The sequence below is a fragment of the Microcebus murinus genome, chromosome 12 (genome assembly GCF_040939455.1).
Source record: "Microcebus murinus isolate Inina chromosome 12, M.murinus_Inina_mat1.0, whole genome shotgun sequence".
Lineage (NCBI taxonomy): Eukaryota > Metazoa > Chordata > Mammalia > Primates > Cheirogaleidae > Microcebus > Microcebus murinus.
The window spans coordinates 62,044,827-62,069,613 of NC_134115.1; the positions used below are offsets into that span (position 1 = coordinate 62,044,827).

The following is a 24,787-nucleotide window of genomic DNA, read 5'->3' on the forward strand; positions in this document are numbered from 1 at the left end:
GGAGGTTTTCTTAATGTTGGTGCAACCTCACTTGGAGACATAGGCTGGAGTGGATCTGACATTTATATCATGTCTGCCTCCATGGACTGTGAATGCCTCGAGGACAAGGCTCAGATCAGATCTACCCCTCACAGTTCATATTCTCTGTTTTTAATATGCATTTGCCAAACATCTTTCTGGACCCCATCTTTGCTTCTGCATGGGTGGAGTGGTTTCCTTCGGGATGAGGAAGAGTGACTACACCATCTAGTTTTCCCTTGGCTCCCATGCAAATTTTTAGATTATCTCCATGCTTAAAGTATGCAAAATACTGTAGAGTCTATAGATGTATTTCTTTAATTTACTCTAGTAATATTCAGTGTATACAAACTTCTGAGCCACTCAATTCAAAATGGGATGTAATTGCATTAGAATCAATCCTCGATCACCCCCTCTCTCCTATCATAACTGGTCAAAAACCAAGCCTCCTGAAACGCGCCCTGAATCCACCTGCCCCCTCTGTCCCCACTCTCACTGCTGCGGCTGGTGGCAGCATCCCTGCAGTCATTCTTGCCTCCCTCTGATCTGTTCTCCCCACTGCAACCAGGGCAAGCTTCTTAAAAAACAGCAATCAGGTTGCTCCCTTGCTAGACATTTTCCAAGGGGTCCCGCTGGTCTTAGAATAAGAGGTATAACATGATCTGGCCTCCCCCCATTTCTCCAGGCTCAACCCATCTTGCCCCCTCTACTCCAGCCACATGGGCTTTCTTTTGCTTTCTCTAAGTGCCACACTTCCTCTCACCCCAGCGCCTCCATATTTGCTCTTCCCTTTTCCAGGAATCCCTTCCACCCTTTTTGCCTAGTTAGCTCCTGTTTGTTCTTCAATCTCAACTCAAGAGCATCTCCTCAGGGAGGCCTTTTCTGATTGCTGGCCTAGGCCAGGCCTCCATGTTATTTGCATGCCCCTGTAACTTTCGGAGCACATTTCTATTTAAATAGTTATTCAGGTGATCTGTTTTTATCTGTGTCCTCCTGGGTACAGAGACTATATATCTGCCCTGCCCACTGCTGTACTCCCACCCTCATACTTCTCATACTGTAGGTGGTAGTAAGAAATGGGTGAGCAAAGGGAAGTAGCTGCATCTCTGTGGTTATGCCAGGTTTTGGCCTGTGGTCCCTTTACTTATAGTAAAAATTCTGTGGCCCATAAAAGGTGTTTTATTAGGTCTAGGATATATAGCTAATTTTTTCATTGTAAATATTGGACTCCTGTTATTTAAGCCACCTCCAAAATATAAAGTGATGTATATGAGGTATGGCTTTCTTTCTTCTACCACCATGGAGCCCTCAATCATGCACAACACTTTATAGTCTGTTATGCACCCTCTGTATTTCCTCTTCAGAGCAACCCAGCAAGGGGTCCCTGCTCATTGGTCCTATTTTGCAGAAGAGAATGCAGAGATGAGAGACTTCCCTGAGGTCACCAGCTGCTAAGACACTGAAGACAAAACAAACCGAGGTTTGTGGACTCCATGTCCAGTGCTCTTTCTGCCACACCAAGCTGCCTCTACCAGCAAGCTAAATGAGCCACCCAAAGGAAATAGCATCACTTCAGTTTGGCCCAGCATTTTGCTTAAATACTTTTAGAATCATTTTTGCAACTAGAACATCTCTCAAAGGAAGAAAACTAGTTCATCACAGTAATCAAGTCTGTCATAGAGGATGTGTGATGATGTTTGAAAATATAATCCTATGAACATCAGAACTGACAACTCTGAAACATCTCTAGGCTAAATCTGCTAATAACAGTCTTTAGCATTCAGGTTGGCACTCACATGGCTTGGTGTGATACATTTCACAGCAGAAATGCCCTAACAAGGAACTTTCTCAAAGAGTAACTAGGTAGAGGACAGATTTTAATGAGGCTCAATCCCTGAAAGGGTGAAATTTGAGTGAAGTATAAAGGCATGAGATGAAATGTGTATTTCCATGAGTCAGATGACAAGATGGGGCCTCACATCAGGAAGTGCAGCAAACACTTTCTAGAGGTCAGGACCTGTACAGAAAAAGAGTCAGGACCATTGCCTCTGAAGATCCTCCCTGAGAAAATGCACTTTGATTAGAATGAAGCAGGCATGTGAACTGAGATTACCTCTCCTAGGCCTGCTGTTGACTCACTCAGTCCCTCAGTCACCCATCTATCCACCCCCTAACTTATCATCCCAGTCATCTATCCCCCCAGGTGCCTATCTACTCACCTGCCATCATCCCATCTACCAATCCACCCAACTCTCCATCCATCCACCTGCCCACACATCCATCCATCCATCTACCCATCTATTCATCCATATCTACCTGCCCACACACACATCCATCCATCCATCCATCCATCCATCCATCCATCCATCCATCTATCCATCCATGTATATTCATCTACCTACCCACCATTCATCCATCAATCTACTTATCTATCCATCCATATCCACCTGCCCATCCATCCATCCATCCATCCATCCATCCATCCATCCATCCATCCATCCGTCAGTCCATCCATGTATATTCATCTACCTACCTACCATCTATCCATCCATCAATCTACTTATCTATCCATCCACTCATCTGTCTATCTATATCCATCTACCTACCCACCATCCATCCATCTACCCATCTATCCATCTATATCCATCCACCTACCCAGACATATATCTATTCATCCATCCATCCATCCATCCATCCATCCATCCATCCATCCATCCATCTATATTCATCCACCTACTCACCATCCATCCATCCACTCATCTATTCATTCACTCATCTATCCATCTATATCCATCCATCTACCCACATATCAGCCTATCCATTCACCCATCCATTCAGCCATCCAACTATCTACTCCCCTGCCGCCTCTTCCACGCTTCTACCCATCCATTCAACCAGCCAACCTGTCTTTCCTGTATGTCTACTATGTGAAAAGCCCTGAGGAGATACTGAAGAGGTAGGGTATGGGGGTGATGATGAAAATATCTTTGATGTATCTGTTCATTTACCATCAGTTGAGACTCAAATATAGGTCAGGCCATGTGCTAGCAACTGAGAACAGAGCTGAATCTCAGAAGACCCCATCCTTAGGAGTTGGTAGTAGAAGCCTCCTTTGTAAAGCTAACCAATAACCTGCAGTGAAAATAATGGCAAAAGAGGGACAAATGCAAGGATTTCCTCCCTGTGCTGCTGGGGTTCAAGAGCTGAGTTTCAAAGGCCACCACAGGCAGACTCACCCAGAGCAGCTCAGAGCTCTTGTCTGTTCAATGAACACCTACCCCCCGGCTTACCACCATTTTTTATTACTAAAAACACGGGAATAAGGTGAAAGGGCATTAAACAAAAAGGCTATTAACCCTACCACAAAACCTCATGCATAAAAGCACAGAACTGTTTGCTGCTTTGGTAACTGCACAAGCTGGCCAAGAAAATCAATGTGCTGCTGGTGGCGGCTCTCTCTCCTCATTCTTTCCCATTCTTTTCTGATTCATTTCTTAACCTTTTAAGGGACAACCTCAGTGGCTTTCAAGATAAAGATAAAGCAGTAAGGAGGTCGCTGTTTCCCAAGCCTCGTCATATGTGTGCCACCCTCACGATTTTCACAATATCCACTCGCCATCTGCGCTTTCCTTCACTAAATATCTGCCTTTAAAACTGAAAAAGAATCCTCATCTTGCTACCTTAAATGCTAGCTATGCTTTTACAGTGCACGTTAAAATAAAGACACAGCTATTGAAGAGTGTAGGTCTGGGAACCAGCTACAACGGTCCCTTCTTGGCCATCTGTGGCAGAGCCGCCACTGCTCCAGGCTGTCCTCGGGGGCCTGTCCCAGGTGAGAGGAGCTGAGGGCTCAGACACAGGCTCCCCGTGAAGGCTTTGCTTCCTCTCTGTTGCTGCAGAAACTTGCTTGCTATTTTTTAAATCAAAAGGGATGCTTAGCAAAGCCTTCCAAGGAGCAAATTTGAAAAAAAAAAAAAAAAGTAATGTTAATGCTAATGTAAGTGTTAAATGATAGACAATGGCACTGGACTTCTACGAGAAGTATCTTTTGAAAAACAAGTTTGAAAACCACTGGAATACATTGATACTTAGTTGTATACATGATGGATATGAATATCCATAAATCACATATTTAGGGTTGTGTGTGTGTGCGTGCATGCCACGTGAGTGTGTTTGTGTGCATATAAATGTGAGAATGTGAATTACCAAAAATGGCAAGAGTTGCAAGAATCCAACTGAAGCAGTGATATGGGGACCCACCAACCCCAGGACCTCCCGGGAAATTAATTATAGGTGTTTGAACGCCCAGAGGACTGTGAAGCTGGCATCCAAATGGTTCTTCCTCATCATCCTTGCACTAACTTAGCATGTACCATGTCCCAGGCACTCAACATGTATAAACCCCTTTAATCTTTATGGCCCTTTATGGCAGGACCTGTTGTCATCTGTAGGGGAAGCTGGAGGGCTCTGCCCAGCCCCCTCTTTAAGGCCAGGGCACCATCCCCCATCTCCTGAGAATACTGGCTACTGAGAATCCCAGCCTGGTCCCTTAATGGGAATTACCCTCCAGCTTGGAGAACTGCCTTGCCCAGGACACACCCCCTCCCAGGGCCCAGCCAGGCCAGTGACTGGCTGATGAAGGGACACCAGGGCCCACCCCTGTGCCATTCCAGATCCAGAGCTCCCTGCAGGATTAGCCGCTGTCAACTTCTTGCTCTGCCCAGGTCTGCCGCCCTCACTTCCTCACAGGTGCATTTCCAGAGTACATGCTCTGACAAATCTGTAAGCAACACTGTCTCAGAGTCTATGAACAGATAGCCCGGTCCAAGGCGCTGTTCCTGTTTTATAGACAGAAAACTGAGATGCAGAGAGATTAAGTTCTCCCTCAAGTTCACCCAGCTAGCATGTGGAGCCAAGACCTGAACCTGGGAAGTCCGTCTCGGCTGTTAACCATTTCACACCCCATGGGAAGACAAAGTTGGGCACCCCGTCCAGGCCCTCCCTCACCATACCCCCTCCCCCTTCCACAGTTTACAACGTGGTGACAAGACTCCAGGTCTTTGCTTGCAAATAACTGGTTTAGGCAAGAATTCTAGGAAGCTTGAATTCCACTGAGAAAGAAGAAGGGGGGTGTTGCAATTTCATGAGAAGGTGGATCTCCCAGGCGCCCTTCACCCCCTTACTCGGGGCTGGCCATCATGCAGGCGGGCGCAGGGTGTCACTTCGAGTGTGTCTGAATAACTCTGCATGAGCACACACAGGCAGGGCTGGCATCCATCAGGGCTCAAAGCCGTGCGTCTTGTCGGCTGAAATTTATGTCAGCTGTCTTTGCCTGATCTTAGCAAACTTCCTTCCTGCTTAGCAAGCTCCCAGGCTAACACACCTTGACACACACACGGAGGGGGTTCTGGCCTCACACCAAGAGAAATGCACATGGTGTATTTGTTTTTCAAACGTAATCTGGGTATATCTTTGAGTATTTTTGTCAATCGGGGGGATATCAATAATGTTTAATGATATTACTTAAAAATGTTTGCTTGCTATTTATATCTTCAACATTTTAAAATGCACATTCTCGGGTTTCTGTATGCAAAGGCAATGACACTTTTGCTGGGCTAATAACTATTTGGTTAGAGGTAGCTTGCAAACAACATGACTTCCCCCTAAAATTAGCAAACTATGATATCTTTCAAAACACTTAAAAAATATACAGCTGAATAAAATCAACTCTCCTATAATAACTAACAGCTTTAAAATGATCACACCCACTGGGGAGTTGTGGTTTCGTGGATACACATTTTCGGTTTGGGATGATGAGAAGATTTTGGAGAGGAATAGTGGTGACGATTGCACAACAATGCAAATATACTTAATGCCATTGAACTGTACACTTACACATGGTTAAAATGGTAAATTTTATGTTACACATAATTTATCACAATTAAAAAAATGATAGGGTTAGAAAGATTGAGAACCACTGCCACAGAAAAAGCTTTATAATGTGAGGGACCAAAATAAATGGTAAAGGAATTTAAAAAAAAGATCACATCTAAGTACAAAGTGCCCATGGTCTGTCTGAATGATGAGGCTGTGGGTGACTAATTTCTTTTTGTATTTATCTGTACATTTTACATTTTCTGGAATGGACATGTATTACTCTTGTAATCCCAAATAGAAATGTATATGTTGTTTTAAAATGTATGGATGAATAAGAACATGGAAAGTGAGCTGTGAAATGCCCTCCCGCCCCCAGTCAGGGGAATGGAGAGTCAGATGTAAGGCGCCCCTTCCCGTGCTGGCTGTCCCCGTGCAGGGGACAGCCACACGCAGAGGGCGGACGGGCTCGGGAGAGAGGCTGGCCCAGAAATGAGGGGCCCTGGCTTCAGCCTCGCTTCTGCTCAGCAAGTCCCCAAGGGCCATGGAGTCCCCCCTACCCCCAGGAAAGTGGAGTGGTGGATGTGATCTCATTGGCTTATTTCTACGCTGGCCTTCTCCGGCTGGGCTTCCTCTCCCCCTCACGGAGGAGAGCTTCTGTAGGTGTAGGATGATGGTGAAAGTGGGTGTTGAAAGTCAGAGTGCTTGTGTTCAAATCCCAGCTTCTCCATTCACTGGTCCTATGACCTCGGGCAACTTGTTTAACCTCTCTGGTTGAATTAGAGGGTTAAGCTACTTAACCCTCTAATTCATCAACCTCTCACACAGGATGCCGGTAACAACAATCCTCGCTCTGCGGGGCTGTGCTAGTTGGCTAGGGCTGCCTAACAAAGTGCCGCACACTGGGCGGCTTAAACACCGGACATTTCTTATCTTGGTTCTGGAGCCCAGAAGTCCAAAATCATGCTGTCTGTATGGCTGATTCCTCCCGAGAGCTGTGAGGGAGCATTGGTGTTGCACCTGTCTCCACCTTTTGGTGGCTGGCTGGCGTTCCTTAGCTTGTAGAAACACCGTCTCTATCTCTGCTTTCATCTTCACATGGGGTTCTCCCTGTGCATGTATCTGACTCCACATTTCCCCTTTTTATAAGGCCTCTAGTTATATAGGGTTACCCTACTCCAGTATGCCCTCATCTTAACTACTTATATCTGCAGTGCCTCAATTTCCAAATAAGGTCACATTCTGGGGTACTGTGGGTTGCAGTTCAACATATGGATTTTTGTTGGGGGACAATTCAATCCACAACAGAGGTTACTGTAAGGATGAAGTGAAAAAACACATTTTAGAGGTTGGCATAGTACCCAGCATATACTGAGCACTCGAAACTGTTAGCCATTCCTAGTATCAGTACATCTGTCATTTATAGTCATTGTCACTATGGCCACCATGTCACTGGGTCCCTTGGGGGAGCCTCTTCTTTGTCTCTTTCTCTCAGGGACCCAGACAGAGCCCGTGCACAGGGTTTCTGCTGATGCTCTCATAAGATGATACACTCCCCCACACTGCTTTTCTTAAGGAAATAGCTATTTTTTTCCTGACTTGACGAAGTCAAACTTGCAAGCTTTGGAAGGCTAGGCATCAATTCAAACAAATTGCTAAACCACATTATTTTGATCTTTCAAATTTATCTGACAGCAGAAGGAGTAGGTTTCTTTCCTGCGCTGTACATTGTCTGCAGTCATTTGTAATTGTGTTTAAATAAACGGGGGTAGGGCAGCCAAGCAACACCGCAGAACACACGATTTTGAGATGCTTGCATTTAGCATTAGAAGACCAGGGATGTAGTTCTGCACCAGGTTCACCAATAATGCACTGTGAGACCCAAACATAGCTACTCTGCCTCCCTAAGCTGTAATTTTATTATTCCTTCAATCAACAAACATATTTCATGGACGAAGAATCAGTTTATACAGACACCAGGGTACAGAGAGAATTACAGGCCCCACTGCTGAGGGGCTCGCAGGCCCCCTGTCCAGCGGGAGGAGGCAGATGGACACACGGAAGGCCCAGTGCAGAGGGGGCACCACAACATCCTCCATGATTAATGTGGGGATAGTGGCACCTGCTTCCACCTCGCACCGCGCCCCCATCTCACCTGGTTGTCCCCAACATGAGTTCCTTGGGGGCAAAACTGTATGTCTTACCCATCCTGTCTGGCCCTGGCCTGACTTGCTAGAGGTGTTAGGGATGCTGATTGAATTAACTGAATATATAAATGGCTAAGAATATGGACTTTGGGTCAGCCAGATTTGGTAGCCTTGAATAAACTCTGTCACTCACTGCCTGCAGGATCTTGGGCAAGTCTTTTTTTTTTTTTTGAGACAGAGTCTCACTCTGTTGCCTGGGCAAGTACCATGGCATCAGCCTAGCTCACAGCAACCTCAAACTCCTGGGCTCAAGTGATCCTCCTGCCTCAGCCTTCCAAATAGCTGGGACTACAAGCATACACCACCGTGCCCGGCTAATTTTTTTTTTCTATTTCTCATAGAAACGGGGTCTCGCTCTTGCTCAGGCTGGTCTGAAACTCCTGAGCTCAAGCAATCCTCCTACCTCGGCCTCCTAGACTGCTAGGATTACAGGCATAAGCCACTGCGCCTGGCCTTGGGTAAGTCATTTTATCTTTGCTGAACCTCTTTCTTTAATCTATGTCATAGTCATTAGTTATTTAAATCATTCATTCATTAAACCAATATTTATCAGGCACCTACTCTGTCCCAGGCACCCGGTTCTAAGCCTTGCAGATACAGCAGAAAATGAAACAGACAATAAATAAGCGAAATGTGTAAGTTTGTCAGATGGGGCAACTATTGTGAAGAAGAATGAATCGGAGGGGCAGTGGGTTTGGGTGGAAGGGGAGGTGACTTCAGTTTAAAACAGGGGGTCAGGGAAGGCCTCCCCGAGAAGGTGACGCGAGGGCAGAGACGCGGCTGGGCTGAGCCAGCCAGATGCAGCTCGCCGGGAGCGGCGTTGCAGGCACTTGGCATCATACAGCCCCCATCGCGAGGCTCTTCTGAGCATCACGTTGGATTATGTGTGAAAAGTGCTTAGAATGCTTCCTGGGCTCCAGGAGGAGCTCATTAATTGATAGCTATTATTAGTGTTACGTGAATAAGCGTAATTGCGTTGAGGAAGGAAGATGAGAGAGACTATAAATGCACTCTGTAAACAGGGCAGGCACACGGCAAGGATTATTATTATTATCGTTGTTGTTTATTACTAGCAATTACCTCTCGAAAATGTTCCTGACAATCTGAAGTCACAGAGGCCCCGTCAGCAACTCCCTCCCTGCTCAGGCCCTGGGATTTGAGCCCCAGAGATGCTGATGGGGAGATTGGGGGGGGAGGGGCAGGTAAAAGATGGGTTTCTCCGCTGCCTCGGGAAGGAATCAGGAAAAGCCACCCAACCCTCTGCCCCCCAACACACACACACACACACACACACACACACACACACACACACACGCATGCACGCATGCTCGTGCACACTGGGCAGATTGCATGCCTTGTGTGAATTACCCATGCCAAGTATTGCAGCAAGAATTTGGGTGTCACTATTAGCAGATTCAAGAACTCTAAGTCCTGTTAATACTTCTGTTGCCAGTTCTGATTATTTATTCGGTTGAAAAAGTGTTTTTAGGTTGTAGAAGCCTGGAAGGCAACAGAGTAGAAGAATGTGACTGAATTTCTCAATCCTGTGAATTTAATCCAACTACATTAACCAGAGGTTACCAGTGGTCACTGAGCTTCTACCATGTGTAAGCCACAGGTAAGGTGTGTGGGGATCAGAGCAAGGACAAACTATGGTCCCTGCACATCTGGGGGATGCTAATTCATTGGAAGAGACGAATAGGGCTCTCCCATGGGCAAACTGCAGCAGGCAGAGGTGCAAGCAAAATGCAACAGAGTATGAGAGAGGAGAATCCAGAATCCTCTTATGGGTATTAGGGAAGGTAGTGGGGGAGGGTTTGTTCTATAGTTAACACATACAATAACAATTGGGTTATAGTAAAAATTTCCTCTTGAAAATGCTTAATTTTTCTACAAAAACACAAGGTATCTTAGACTGAGTCCCTCAGAAGAAAGCCCAGGACAGGGAGTCATGTGTCAGTGACCCATTAAGGATACGTTCTCAGGAGAAACCTGGAAAGGAGAGAGGGAAAATGCAGAGGCCGAGCTCAGATGTGGTTTCTGGGAAGGGAAGCCTCAGCCTCAGCCCTCGGGAGCCCTGGAGAGTCGATTGCACCAGGTGTGGTACCAGCGCATCAGTCATGGCTGCAGGCTGTGGGGTGGGAGCAATTCCCAGGCACCTCCAGGCCGGAGGCACCCATGGCCCAGTCCTGCAGGGAAGGCTGCAGGTGTGAGCTGTTTCAGGGGCACCTGCAGCAACCGGCAGGTGGACAAACCTAAGCAACCCCTCGAAAGGGAGCCCAGAAGATGTGGGTGGGGCACCAACGGCCTTAGCAGTTGTACTTTTGTGTCTAATTCAGAGTGGTCATTCTTAGGGCCACTGGAGCTTGGGTGGCACCAAGCTAGTCTTCTGGGAGGAACAGGAAGGAGCTTTGAGAGCAGATGTCTTCCAAATTAAGATGACTTTCTCATCCCTAGAGTGAATGACAGCAGGAGAGAACTCGAAAGTGTGTTTACTTACAGGCAGGATTTACTTGGTTCTGTTTTGATATCAAACCCCTACAAATTTCATAAAAGTTAATAGAGTTGTTTATTGTTGAGAGAATCAAATGAGACCATACAGGTGCAACAAACAGGCACTAGTATGTATTCAATGATTGTTTGCTGGAATCAATACTGCATATTGCTTGATAAAGACCCACATAAACTGTTCTTTGGAAAGTCACTGTCATAAATGGCAGTAGTAATAGTAAGAGCAATGATGAAAATGTAGTTATTGGGTGCCAAGCACTGTTGTTACAATAATGCTTTGAAAGAGGATCTATTTTCCTCCACTCTACAGATGTGACTGAGGCACAGAAGGTAAATAAGGTCACACGGCTCTAAGAGGTACATACACTGTGGCCTCTTTTGGTCTGACTTTTCGAATTCGCCATTTCTGCTATAGCTCATCATTGCCACGCTCTGAGCAACGGTCCATTCTGTCTGAGTTTGAGGCTGGGCTGGTTACCCAGAGAATGGAGGGAGAGAGATGAGGTTCTCAAGTCAGCTCCTACATTAACTTTGTGTATGGTGCAATTCTGCTGGAACTACCTGGACTTGGGGTGTGGTGGGGACAAGTGGGGTGGAAGTTCTGGAAGGGTTTGCTGCTAATACTGGGCATCAGACCAGAAAGGCTCATGAAAGAGGGGGCCTTGGAACAGGAAACAGGGAGTGGTATGGGGAGCTAACACAGGGTCACTGGGACAAGCTGCATTTCTGGGACACCTGGTACACACGAAGACAATTTCAGAGCTTCTGACGAGTTCTCTAGTGACAGCCTTGAGATAAAATTGAGAAACAGGCATCATCATGATAGTCCAGAAGATAGAGTCACAACCGGCAGAATGACTGGCCTCAAAAGCTGTCATATCCTGGATTGGTAGAGTTTTCCCTATTTCTGGATGGAGTTCCTAGTGCTCTGTTTCTTATCTCACTCAAATTCAACAACAACAACAAAAAAAGTCCATGGGCTAAATGATGATATCAAATATAAGACACAACTGTGTGGCTGGTGGAAAGTGTGAAGTTTAGCTTTTATATTGGAAAATAAAACCAGGACCCCAAAAAGTGAGAAAGTAGTAAAGATGGACCAACTCTAACAAGATTACATATAAGTTGCATGTGTATGTGTGTGTGTGTGAGAGAGAGAGAGAGAGAAAGAGAGAGAGAGAGAGAGAGAGAGAGAGAGTTAGTTAGTTCTTTGGACAAAAGATCAGCTGCACAGCTTCAGGATCACAGTAGGGCTAGGCAACATTGGATATGAAATAACAGGTTTTGAACCAATATTGTGGATTCCCGTGGGACAAGGAACCTATTTGCCTTCTCTCGCTATCTCATTGGACCTTACTTGGGGTACTTGGAATCACAGCCAAACTGAGTTTGCTCTGTGATGTCCTCTTTATAGGTAAAAAGTTGTTGGTTGGCGGGGTAGGGGGTGGGGTGTTGAATTGATGGGGGAGGGGAGAGGCAGTACTTGAATCTTAGTAGAGATAATTTTTAAAAAATCTTACATAAAAGCTTTCAGTTTAAGGGACACACTGGGCTAAGGCTGGATTCCTCTTCAGCAACAAAAGCAAACAGATCAATAAACTGCAAATCACCATCTGCTGTTCTTCGTCACCTTGGTGAGATCAGTTGGAAGACAACAGCCATCAGAGGGGGGCAATGCCCACGCCCAGGGGAGCCAGCCTCTCCCGACAGGTGCCACATTGCTGTGCCCAGACGTGCAGCTGGCCGAGAGAGGCTGGGCAGAGGATGAAGGATGGTTCTATCACGTGGAGGAACTTATGGGTCACCTTCTTTCCAGCCGTGATCACTTCTACACTGGGTCCCTCACGGGGAAGGAAGGGTGATCACAGGAGACAGTTTAGCAAGAATGGAGCCGTCTCCTCACATTCAGAGATATTCCCCAGGAGGTTCTTTTCATTTCTCCATGGCCAAATGCTCTCGGAAGCCTCAAAGCCCCCACCCACACCCCGAGGAACTCTCTGGGAAAAACATGAATTATATTTTCACAGGTAAAATGAGATTCTATTAATTTAGCCTGTCACAGGCTCCACAAACTCAATACGGTGTCCTTTTCAAAGACAAATCAGAAGAAACATTGACCAAAGCGGATACGCTGCTGGTTGGAGCCGCAGTATCATTGTCTGACATACCCAAAGGGTTTCTCCACTTTGAGATCTGGGAGGTCACCCCTGTTTTAATAGGCTGGAGACTGGGAAGAATTTTAAAATGATCACCAGAGAAAAATTAAGGCTTTGATTTTCACCTAACAGTTTCAATGCTTAACAAATGCTCCCAGGCATGGTTTGAAAGGTTATGGTTGCCTGTCAATAAATTTTAGTGCATCTTTGTCAGGGAAGCCAAATTAGAGGAGTCTGTTAAGCGACAGTGCACTGACATGTTGAGTGTTGGGCCTGGGGGACTGGGGGGCCTGGTATGGCATCCTTGCTTCTGGCATGCGGCACAGAAGCAGCACCCATGGTATGGGTGCCTTGTAATTATTTATAGGGATTTCGCTTACTGGACAGCAGGAATTGAGGACAGCTTCTGGGTCTTTACTTCCCTAAGGAAAACATAGTCTTCCCTCTGGGGATGTTGGGCAGACCTTGGATACTGCCCAGCAATTATTCATCTGCCCCACTGGCTGGGGGCTCTTGAAGGCAGGAGCCATACATTATTCCTCACTCTACTCCACACACCTAGAATAGGGTTTGCAAAAAGAGTGAACACATGTAGGAATAAATACATCACTAACAGGTTTAAATCCAGAAAGAGTGTGTGTGTGTGTGTGTTTAACCCAGAGCAATCTCAAGGTTGCTATTTAAGAATCACTTAGGCTGCTTGCTAATAGGTGAATTCCTGGGCTTTACTGAAAGACCACTGAATCAGAAGTTATAGGGTGGGGCCAGGGAATCTGAATTTTTCATGAAGTTCCCTAGGAGATTCTCATGCATACAGAAGTTTAGGAATCATTGCCCTAAATGAATTCTGCTGAGCTGGGTTCTAACCCTTATCACTTTCAGAAAAGGGGATTATGAGAATGTTCTGGGTTTTTGAGACCTAATAGTCAATTCTAGCCTGAGTTTCTTGGTAGCACATTTGGCAGAAGAGGGCGTTCCAGGTGGGGAAGCATCCGGAGACTTTTTTAGACCACGGAGCTGACCATGGGCCCTTTGGGAATCAGAGATGGGCAGCACCCCTGAGTCACCGGTGCGCAGGTGGGTGCATGGAATCCCATTTCAGCATGGTCCCTGAGAAGGCGAGCTGGGAGCGCAGCTCCTAAGAAGGTAAAACAGAGCTGGGCGCCAAGCTGAGCTGGGTTTCCAACCTGGGATGCGTGGAAGAGATTTCTTTATCAACATGCCAGCCAGGAACCACAGGCCAGGCTCCAAGCAGAGAGTGTGCGTACTGAATCAATTGAAATTGAGTCATGGATATAATTAATTTAATGTGTTTAAACGATTTTCCATATAGTAAACATACTGAATGAGGGGCACCCAGAATGAAGTGTCTGCCTGGGAGTGGAAGAATGGATGCTGTGTGTGCCGTATAATGAAAACCCTTCAGCAAATGGAAACTGCTTCAATTTATTTCCACCTCCCACGTTCCTTTCCTTTCTAACTCTTTATTTATAGCTCAACTTGGCCTTCTGTGGTCTCCTTGGACTACAGAGACACTTTTAATTTTGTCAGAGGGTGTCCTTTTCTCTGTGACCGGAAGACGATTTTAATGAAACCTGTCTACATCATGGTGACAAGCTCATATTAATATGTGACAAGGCAATAAGGAAGAAGGCAAAACACAGTGCAGAACTATTTCGCTGTTGCGATCTTTCTCACAAGAGAAGGGAGATGGCCCAGAGCGGGTGGAAGCAGGCCCAGTCCGGCTGCTGTCCTGGCTCTGTCAAATTGTCCTGCGGGTGCATTTGAAGGAATCATTTTCCATCTTGGACCTCAGACACTCATCTGCAGCGCGAGATCTTTAAGACCACTTTCAGTTCACATATTCACTGAATCATGAGTCACACACTGGAGCAGGCATAAATAGGCATCCAGGAATTTCCCATTAAAAAGAAACTCATCCTTGGGCCATGGGAGGCGTCTTAGGTGGTCTCATCTAACCGCACACCAAGTAGGGATTATGCATTATTCGGTTAGAGCAAAGGGAGCATTTAGAAGGGGTTATAAACGATCTCCAATGAGATATATTGGGCATCCAGGCAAAATGCCGAGTTCTGGGATTATGAGAGATGGCAAAATGCCTCCTAGATTCTGTAGCTCTCTATTCAACGTTGGATAGTATGAATTCATTCTACTAAATAAGACACAAAGCACGAAAAGATGACCTGAATTAGTGTGTCCAGGTTTTGAAACAGCCCTGCCACGACAGGGCCCTCAGACCTTGGGCAAATCCCATCCCTCTCTGAGCCTCAGTCCTTGAACTTGTGCAATTAGGTGAAAGGATTTTGGAGGTGTTTTGAGGAGTGCTCTGTCCAGCCTTTCTGAGGGAGGGGCTCAGGGGCTGCTGGTGGGGAGGGAGCTTCTGGAATTGGGGGCTGAGGAGGCAGGGCTCTGGGTTCCTCCTCTAACCGAGAAGCTTCTCTCTAATCTGTTTTATAATACCAGGTTCCATGTGAGATTTTATAACAAGGAGTTCTGAGGATAAAAAAGAAAAATTTTTTAAAGCTGCTGGTCGGAGGAAAGCTGTTAAAGTTTCCAGCCTGAATCTAGGCTATGCTGTAAAAACGGACTTTGCCAACAACTATATAGAGCCTTTGCTTCTGAACTGTGGGAGGAGGTACCCACAGCTTTCAGGTCCAGAGTGGCTCTACTCGGGAATGTCAGAAATCTACTACTTTTTTGCAAACCTCAGCACTTCCCCACAGCCCAGAGCAGTATTTCTCAAACTCTGGCATGCAGGAGAACCCCCTAGAGGGTTTGTTAAACCACAGATTGCAGATGGTTGGGCCCCACCCCTGGAGAATCTGATTCAATGGGCCTGGGGTGGGGCCTGAGAATGTGCATTCCTAACAAGCTCCCAGAGCATGCTGACCACACTTTGAGAATGGCTGGCCCAGAAGACAGCAGCCAGCCTCCTTAGCTCCAGAATCGGGCCCCAGCTTCCCTTCCCAGCCTTATCATCCACCTCCCCAATGTTCTGGCCCATGTAATTGTCGTCCCCTCACCCCCTGCACACCTCCCTCACTCACCATACCCCAGCTGGCCACATGCCAGCCCCCCCTCTGCTTGTCCTACCCACTGCTCAAGGCACAGCCCAAAGGCCACCTCTTCCTCAAAGCCTTCTCTGACTTTCTGTGAAAGGTCACAGAAATCTTTCTGGGCTTGTACAGCTTCTCCCACAGCGCTGAGCACTTCTAATCATCGTCATTGTCATTTTTGTCCAGGTCTTGCCCCTGTATCTGGGCCATGGGCTCCAGGACAGGAAGCCCACCTTCCCTTGGCATCCATGCCACTGTCCACACCCTTGGCACCAGCACAGGCCCTGGCTTGCCAGACCAACAGTGCAAGGCTGGGCACACTCACATGTGGATATGTACAGCCAAGAAAGGCGCCAGTCAGCTCATCTTGTCCACGCCTCTCAATTTCCCGGGACAGGCTGACTCTGCTCTGACTCTTTGGAACACAGGACAGCACATTAGCCCACTCAACCTATCTTCAGATGAACTGTCCCTATTTTCCGGGAGCAGAGTAACAGATACATCGTGAGACGTAACTAACTACCACATGGGGTCCATTACCAGGCAGTAGTGTAATATGCCAATTAAAAGCTGGACCCAGGTTCAAATCTCACTCGGCTCTGATTAGCTATACTCTTAAATGCTCTGAGCTCCAGGCTCCTTTCCTTTTATGAAGATGATAACAGCACCTACTTCCAATAGCATTTATTGAGTGCCTACTGTGTGCCTAGCACTGGGCATACATTATTGAGTCTAAGCTACATAAAGTACTTAGCACAGTATCTAGCACACAATAAGCACTTAAGAAATAGTAGCCATTATTATCATTGCTTATTTTCCCAACTTCCATGCAAGACATATGTTATTATCCTCATATCCCAGATGAGAAACTTGAGGCTCAGAATAAGTAGCTTGCTCAACAAATATTAGCAAGTTGTACTGTGTAATAAGTAATCTTTATAAGTAGCTTGCAAGGTAGATATTATGCCCATTTTGTAAATGAAATTTTATAGTTCAAAAAAGGTAACTTGTAAGTAAAAGCCCGGGATTTGAACCTGACTTTGGGTCCAGAGCTCCTGCTGCCCCTCATACCCCAACCTGGGAAATTGTACTTGCCCTGCATGTGTGGTTCACTCCCTACGCCCATTCCTGTCCGTGAGTCATAGAGGAGCATTCCCCAACGTGTCCGAGCACACACACTGCCCTGACCCTTATTTGAATGGCTCTGCGAGCCTCTGGCCCACCAGAAGGTATTTCAATGATCCAAGAGAACAGACTGCACATCAGAAGCCATAACAACCCCTCTTCTTGCCTTGTCCGTCTCCAAGGGACACTAAGAAAAACAGCCCAGAGGCGTGGCACTGACCGTGACCCCAAAGAAGTTGGTCTCGTTCATGGCGTTGAGAATGATCCTGCCCAGCGTGTGGTCCGTGTAGTTGAAGTCCTGGATGCGCTGGTGCCGGCTGCTGGCGTGCAGGGTCTCCATGGCCCTCTGCAGTGTCTTGGCGATGACCCAGATGCCATCGTAGGCGTACCCGTGGAACTTGCTGGGCCCCACGCCTGACCTCTTGTTGTTGTACTCTCTCTCATACTGCTGTGGAGTCTGGAAAACAAGGGGGGCGGGGGAAACCCAAGTTACAGCCCGCAGGACATCCGGTCCCGATGAGGAAACCGATTCAGAGAGGTCGACTTGCTTACAGCCACACAGCTAGTGAGTGACAGGGCTGCGACCTGAACCCTGTCTGTTTGGCAAGGCTGGGGAGAAGGGAGAATGCACCCTAACCAGGCCTCCCTGATATTTGCAGGGCCTGGGGCTATAGTACCCATGGAGGCCCACATGCCATATGTCTAAATATTTAAGTTATAGATGAGTGAACACTGTTCAATAAAAGATTTTCTATCTGTTCACCATAAAAAATATGCCTTCTTAATGATCTGGAAGGCCAAGTTTGAATTCAGAATTCTGGGGCTCCTCAGAGTTTCAGACTGGACACAGCAGCACATCGGAAGCTGGCCTTGCACTGTGGTCCATGCCCTGCCCAACCCTCCCCGCCCCAATCCACCTTGCAGCCTGGCCAAGTTCAGTCCACACCTCCTTCCCCTTCCAGCATCAGTGGCCCCCTGACCACTCCAGACACATGGCTCAGTCTCAAGAGCTGGGTCTGATCTGGGCAAGAGGCTCCCTGGGCCCTGGAGCAGCTCCAGCCATATGGGCAGGGGATTCCGGGCATGGCCTAGAGGCTGGAGGGGGTGCAGGCTCTGGGGGACTGGTCCCCATGGGCTTGTGGGTTCTGATCCCTGTTGGGCACCAGTGATGCCCTCTTAGAGCACAAGGCCCAGGCAGGTCCCAGCTGCTCAGGTATAGGGCAGCATCCATCCATCCTGCCCCTTCCTCTTACTTTCCATAATATAACAGTGCCTGAGAATAGCTCGGCACTGAAAAAAGGATTTTTTCTCCCATTGGGCTGAATTTCATAAAAGAATTTCATTGGTGATATTAACATTCTGGTTGTGGCCACAAAGTAATGAAACTGTTCCCTGGAACTTGCACTTTGAAATGAATGCCACCCCTGGAGCAGCCATTACCCTCTGCCTCTCTGTGGGCCTTTGTTCAGATCACTTCTGAACTTCTCCGCCGGCAACGTCATCAGAGCCCACGGCTTGGTCTTTGGAAAAACCGTCCTTGGAGACAAATCACACATACGAACTATAGGCTCATTGTCAGTGGGCACCGGAAAGGGCCCTTAGAGACAGTCGCAGATGCAGTCTTCTTCCTAAGGCACAGAGAGGTCCACAGACTTGCCCAAAGTCACACAGTTTATGTGTATACGTATAGCCAGACTAGCCTCCCATTCCATCTCTGCTATTTCTTTCATCTTTGACTTCCGAGGGTACAATTTCTTTTTGAAAACCTGGGGCCAGGTCTAGCACTCAAGCAAGGTGGTGGAGCTGGGCCATCAAAGCCTGGGTCTTTCCATGGCTGGAGCCCACCGGAGCCAAGAAGCCTGGTCTCTCGTGGGATCACACACAGGCGCCTGGGGGGTGAATGCCAAGTGCCTCCAACTGTGGACCATGCAGGCAGTGAACTCTGCCTGACTGAATGTGAAGGGTATTCTGAATCCACCTCCTTCTTTCTTGTTTCAGGATCCTACCGGAAGGCTCAGGTTTTATCCTTATTTTCAGTTTGCCTTAGAAATGCATCATCTCCAGCCATCACTATGCTGTTCATCACTCAAGCAGAAACTCTTCAAATCTGAGGGTTCTTTGAGGGGACTGGCAGGTCTAGGCCCAGCTCAGTTCCCTGAGTCTGTCCTCACAGTCAATCCCACCCCTCCCGCACAGCACGCTCCTGCCCGCTGGCTTTGGGAACTCTGCGGTCATCCCGGGGCACGCCCGCTCCTCCTGGGGGAGTGGGAAACAGTCTGTGACAGGCTCTCTCTCCTTAAACATTGTGGGTCCCTCAATTACATCAAGGTCTCCTGCACCTCAGGGCTTTTGCACTAGCTGTTTCCTCTGCCTGAAAGCCCTTGGCATGATACTCAGTGTTCAAATGTCACCACCTGTCACTTCTCAGGGAAGGCTTCCTTGTCCCACCCATTCTAAAACCTGGTGGCATTCTTTGTCCATCGGTTTCATCTTCTTTATTGCACTTGTAACTCCCTGCAATTTTCCCACTTGCTTCTTGTCTGTTTCCACCCCCTTCCTCACCACCCCATTAGCATTAGACCCCAAGAGATCAGGGATGTGATCTGTCTTGATCACTGAGGTGGCACCAGAACCCCAAACAATGCCTGCACAGACCCTTTCTAGGCCTCAGCTTCTCCGTAAAACAAAGGAACATACCCATTTGTACATTGTAGGGTCAAATTATTCTCCCCAAATATAAAAAGTCATAATCCCACTGTGTATGAAAGTACCCATTTCCCTCCATCCTTGACAATAGATATTTTAATGTTTAACATCACTGCCAGTGTAAGAAAAAAGCATATTTTATTTTAATTTTAATTGGCATTTTCTGATTAATGATTAGAAGTACCAACAGTTTTTATTTTTTTAGGTGAATTTTCTTTTTATACCATATTGCTATGGTAACAGTAACATCTTTTAATGTTTTGTTTAGTGTATCCTTGTTATTTTTCCATCATTTACTACTTGGCTATATTTTCTTTGATTTTTAAATGTGATTTGGGTCTATCTCTCGTTTTTAATCCAGCTATTGGCCATTTTAAAAGGATTAAAAATTACTTGGATGTATATTTCCCTAGTTAATTGCTTTAAGCATAGAAGGAATGAAGCTCCTCTCACCACTTCTTCCTTCTTGGATTTTGCTCCTATGAGCTTTCTCTGATGCACACAGCATCTGAGGGCTGGTGGGGTCCCCCTCTTTGCATCCCATTTCTTCAACCTAATGATTATGTCCCTATCCCTCTTTCCAGCCTCTCTGAGCAGAACATGACACTGGGGCATCTTTCAAGGCTTCCATGATTCTCTTAAAGTAGGGGGTCCAGACCTGAGGTGAACATTCCCAGTGTGATCTCAGCAGGTGGTAACTGAGTGTAATTTTTTAACTTCCTTGATATAGTTTTTCTTTTCCTTTGTGGGGATAGTAAGGGGACCAAGATCAAGATCATATAGTTTATTTGGTTAGGCCTTGGGGCCAAGAAAAGCCCTCCTATATACTTTCCACATGTGCTACTTGTAAATCCATTCCTTTTCTATCTCATAAAACTGTTCTTCTTCCCAGGAATGAGGAGCAGGAGGGGCCTGAGGACACTGGAAATATGGCAATTACCACATTCCTGTGGGTAGAGTCCTGGGAATGGGACACAGGTGTCGTTAAGCCCTGAAAGTTGACCTCATTCTCACTTTTTTGGTAAACACTGAGTTGAAGTCGTTGCTACCACATTCTATCCCAGGCCATTCATCACTGTTCCCAGGTGACGCCAGCACCAATTTCCCTTGGGCAAAACAATGACAGCAGGAAGAAACACTCTCACGATTACTGGAGAAAAAGTAATAGTTATTCTTAAAGCCAGCTTTCAATTATTCAGGGCAGAAGAATCTTCCATTGTAAAGCTGACACTGAATGCTGATTAATTACTCATCCTCTGAGGTCAAGTTTATTGTGAGATGCTAAAACTTTCTGAGAAAATAACTTATATAGATAGTACCAATTACTGACAGGTTGTGCTCCAGCATATTTTTGAAAGGCAGTTGTTGGAACTTGGAACATATTTCCCCACAGAAACCATGTTATAAATAGTGGTTAGGCTCCCAGGCTAGCCCACACAAGCTTGCTAACCTACAATGTGACTAAACTTTATGGGTCTGTCATTCTGACAGAACCAAGCTGAGTCCTGATTTCTGGGAGAGGAGAAGGACACATACACTTCCACATCTCCAGCTGTTCCCTACAGGGGCAAAGCTGGCCGAATTTCTCTCTAGCATCCTTTGCGCAATGTTCAAATCACAGAGTCTCACTTGGAAGGTACGCTAGGGGACAGTTTGCTGGTTCCTATGCTTAGTTTGTAGATCACTTGGGTAGCTTGTACAAATGCAGATGCCAGGGCTACTCTTTGTTTTAGTATGTCAGTAAGTGAGTTAAGTATCTGTATTTTTTAAAATCTTCTCAGATTTCAAGTATATACAAATTGGTAACCATTGATTAAGTCACTCTTACCATCTGATTATTGGATCTTCTCAATAGCAACTTCCAAGTGTTTGCTGAATTCTTTCTTAGACTCTTCCAATGTTGGGAAGCTCACTGTCTATTCAGGCAGAGCCTTGTACTTGGGGAATGTCTGATGTTGAGACTATATTCTTCCAGATGCAGAGTTTACATCTCTCTCCCTATAACTTGTATTTAGCCTACTACATCTTTTGTGGAGCCACAAAAAACATGTCTGCTCCCTCTTCTGCATGACAGGCACTCAAGGAGTTGAAGACAGGGACATGTTTCCCCTTTCCCAATGTGGCATTCTCATACTTTTAAGCTAAATAATCTAAGTTCATACTTCCACTCTGACTATAATGAAAGAACTTATGTCAGACCAAAGCTCCCATCAAGAACATTTAGAAAAACAGAATAAAATATAAAAATAGTTATTTAAAGGCATCAGAAAGTAACTGGGACAGCAAGAACTGAGGAGCCAACATTCTGGCAAGGAGAGTAATGCTTGAGATGGGCCCAACATTCTTTGCCATTTTCCCCTTGATCATTTTCTGATTTGGAAGTAAGAAGGCTAGTTGCAGAAACTTGAAGCACAGAATCAGAGCTTTCAGCAGTCCCTCGGGCCAAAAATTGTGGTTCAGGGCTACAAAGGTAGCAAGACTTGCATAACCAACATCCAAGAGGAGAGGGGGCCATGACAAAATGAGCCTAGTATTAAGATTGGCATTTGCACTTAAAATATTTGATAAGCTGCACAAAGCAAGGGGCTGAGAAGCCAACCAAAAGGGCTAAGAAAACAAATAGAACTGTTGGAGTTTCACATTATTGGAAAGACAAAAATTAGAGTCCAGAGCCAATAAACACTCCAGGATTTCAGTTGAGAACATTGAAGGATCAAACACTAGGAATCAAGGCAAACCAAAATACACCAGGCCTTACAAAAACCAAAACCAAACCTGGAATCATCTCAATTCTTGATTGATTAAGTGATCTACCATCCTAACTGCCTGCTTTAAGAGAAATAAATCTTTTCTGGAAAAAGGCTCTAAAATTTTTCATATACAATGAATTTAATACAAATTTATTAGGTATATCAGGACCAGATTTTTTTCCCAAGAAAAGTAAGGAAGAAAAAAGAAATAATAGGCAATAGAAGCAGACCCAAAGGTGATCCAAATCTTGAAGTTATTAGACAAGGACTTTAAAAGTATAAAGTTTATATGTTCAAGAAAATAGATTTAAAAATGCAGAATATCACCAGAGAACTGAAAGCTACAAAAGAGAGAGAAAGAAAAGAGAAGATGGTGGAAATTCTAAAAATAAAAAATACAACTGCAATTAAGAACTCAATAGATGCGTGAAGCAGCATATTAGACACAGTACAAAGTAGATTAGTGAGTTAAAGACAGGTTAGTAGTAAATATTGAAACTAAAGAATAAGGGGTGAAAAAAAAGAATAGAAAATAAGAAATGAGCATAAGAGATATATGGGATATGTTGAAAATGTATAATATATGTATAATTGGTGTCTTGGAAGGTGAGAGAAGAGAAAATAAACAGAAGCAATATTTCAAGGGATACCATCCTAGAATTTCCCCAAACATACTTCAATCCACAGATTCATGAAGTCCTATGAAGCTCTGGGAACTCCAGTCAAGATAAACACAAAGAAATCCAACTTCAGCAAAGCATAGTTAAGCTGCCAAAGACCAAAGCAAAAACAAAATCTTAAAGGCAGTAGAGACACAAAAAAAAAAAAAAAGAAAGAAAGAAAGAAAGAAAGAAAGAAAGAAAGAAAGAAAGAAAGAAAGTGCATTACCTTCAAATGAGAAATAATAAGTCTGACAGCTGACATAATAGAAACAATGGAAGCCAGAAGACAATGGAATGACATCCTAATGTGCTAAAAGAAAATTATAGACAATCTAGAGTTCTATACCTAGTTTTAAATCCCTCAAAATTAAAGGTAAAATAAAGAATATTCAGAAGACCAGAAACTGAGAGAATTTTTCTCCAGCAAAGCCACAGTAAAAGAAAGATCAAGAGAAGATCTTCAGGTGGAAATATAACTATCATAAGCAAAAAAAAAAATAGAGATGGAGGAAGGTAGGAAAAGTAAGGGACAGTGAAAATATCTTCATAGATCTAAATGAAAAATGACATCAGGGCCAAGAACATCCAAGAAAATCATCAACAGGAAGAACAAAGATTAAGGACTTATACTACCAGCTACCAAATATTATTATGAAACTTCAGTAATAATGATAGTGTGATATTAATTAAATGATATGCAAAAAGACCAATGGAAGATAACTGAAAGTCCAGAGACATACCCACACTATATGCAGTCATTTAATTTATGACAAAAATAGCATGGATGGTGGAGTGGTAGATTCAATTGGTTATCCATAAAGAAAAAAAAGAATCTTCATCTTACTTAAGACCAAACAAAATCAATTTCATGTAGCTTCTGGATCTAAATGTCAAATGTATAACAAAACTTCTAAAAGAAAAATAGGAAAATATCTTCATGAGCTAGGGTAGGCAAAAATCCTTAGTATACAAATACACTAATCATAAAAAAGACTAATAAATTGGACTATGTTAAAATTAAGAATAGCTGTTCATCAAAATATATCAAGAGAGTGAAATGTTAAGCCATAGAATGGGAGAAGATGTAAGTAATCCCTATAACCATCAAAGGAGTCATAGTCACAATTTAAAAAATACTTCAATGAATCAGTAAGAAACAGGTAGAGAATCCAATAGGAAAAATGTGCAAAAGATTTGAATAGGCAATTCACAAAAGACGGTATCAAAGTGGCCAATAAAGACATGAAAAAAATTCCCAACTTCATTAGTCATCAGGGAAATGCATATTAAAATGAAAACAAGATACCACTACACACCCACTAGATTGACTAAAATTAAAAAGCTGACGATCCCCAAAATTGGTGAGCATGTGAACCAACTGGAACTCTCAATCACTGCTGGTGAATGTGCAAATAGGTATAGCCACTTTGGAAAGCTGTTTGGCAGTGTCTACTAAAGCTGAACATATGGCTACCCTATGACTCAGAAATTCCACCCCTAAGTATGCACCTAATAGTCCTGTGAACAGATATTCACCAAAATACATCCATATACCTACAAATAAATCAAACAAATATGTGCAATAATTCTACACAGAAACTTATGAAACATTTCTGAGAGAAATTAAAGAAGACCTAAGTAAATGCAAGGATACACAAAATTCAGATGTCTATGGGGAGGTGGTATAGTGAAGCTATAACA

The 24,787-nt window shown here is 44.9% G+C and overlaps 1 protein-coding gene across 1 annotated transcript in view; it reads right to left on the reverse strand.

The window, feature by feature from the left end:
* GABBR2 (gamma-aminobutyric acid type B receptor subunit 2) overlaps window positions 1-24,787 on the reverse strand; it is a 372,486-nt gene that overhangs the window by 134,043 nt on the left and 213,656 nt on the right. The window contains exon 7 of the mRNA XM_012769020.3: window positions 17,189-17,425. Within this exon, the coding sequence (XP_012624474.1) occupies window positions 17,189-17,425 (237 nt within the window). The remainder of the gene's footprint in view (window positions 1-17,188; window positions 17,426-24,787) is intronic.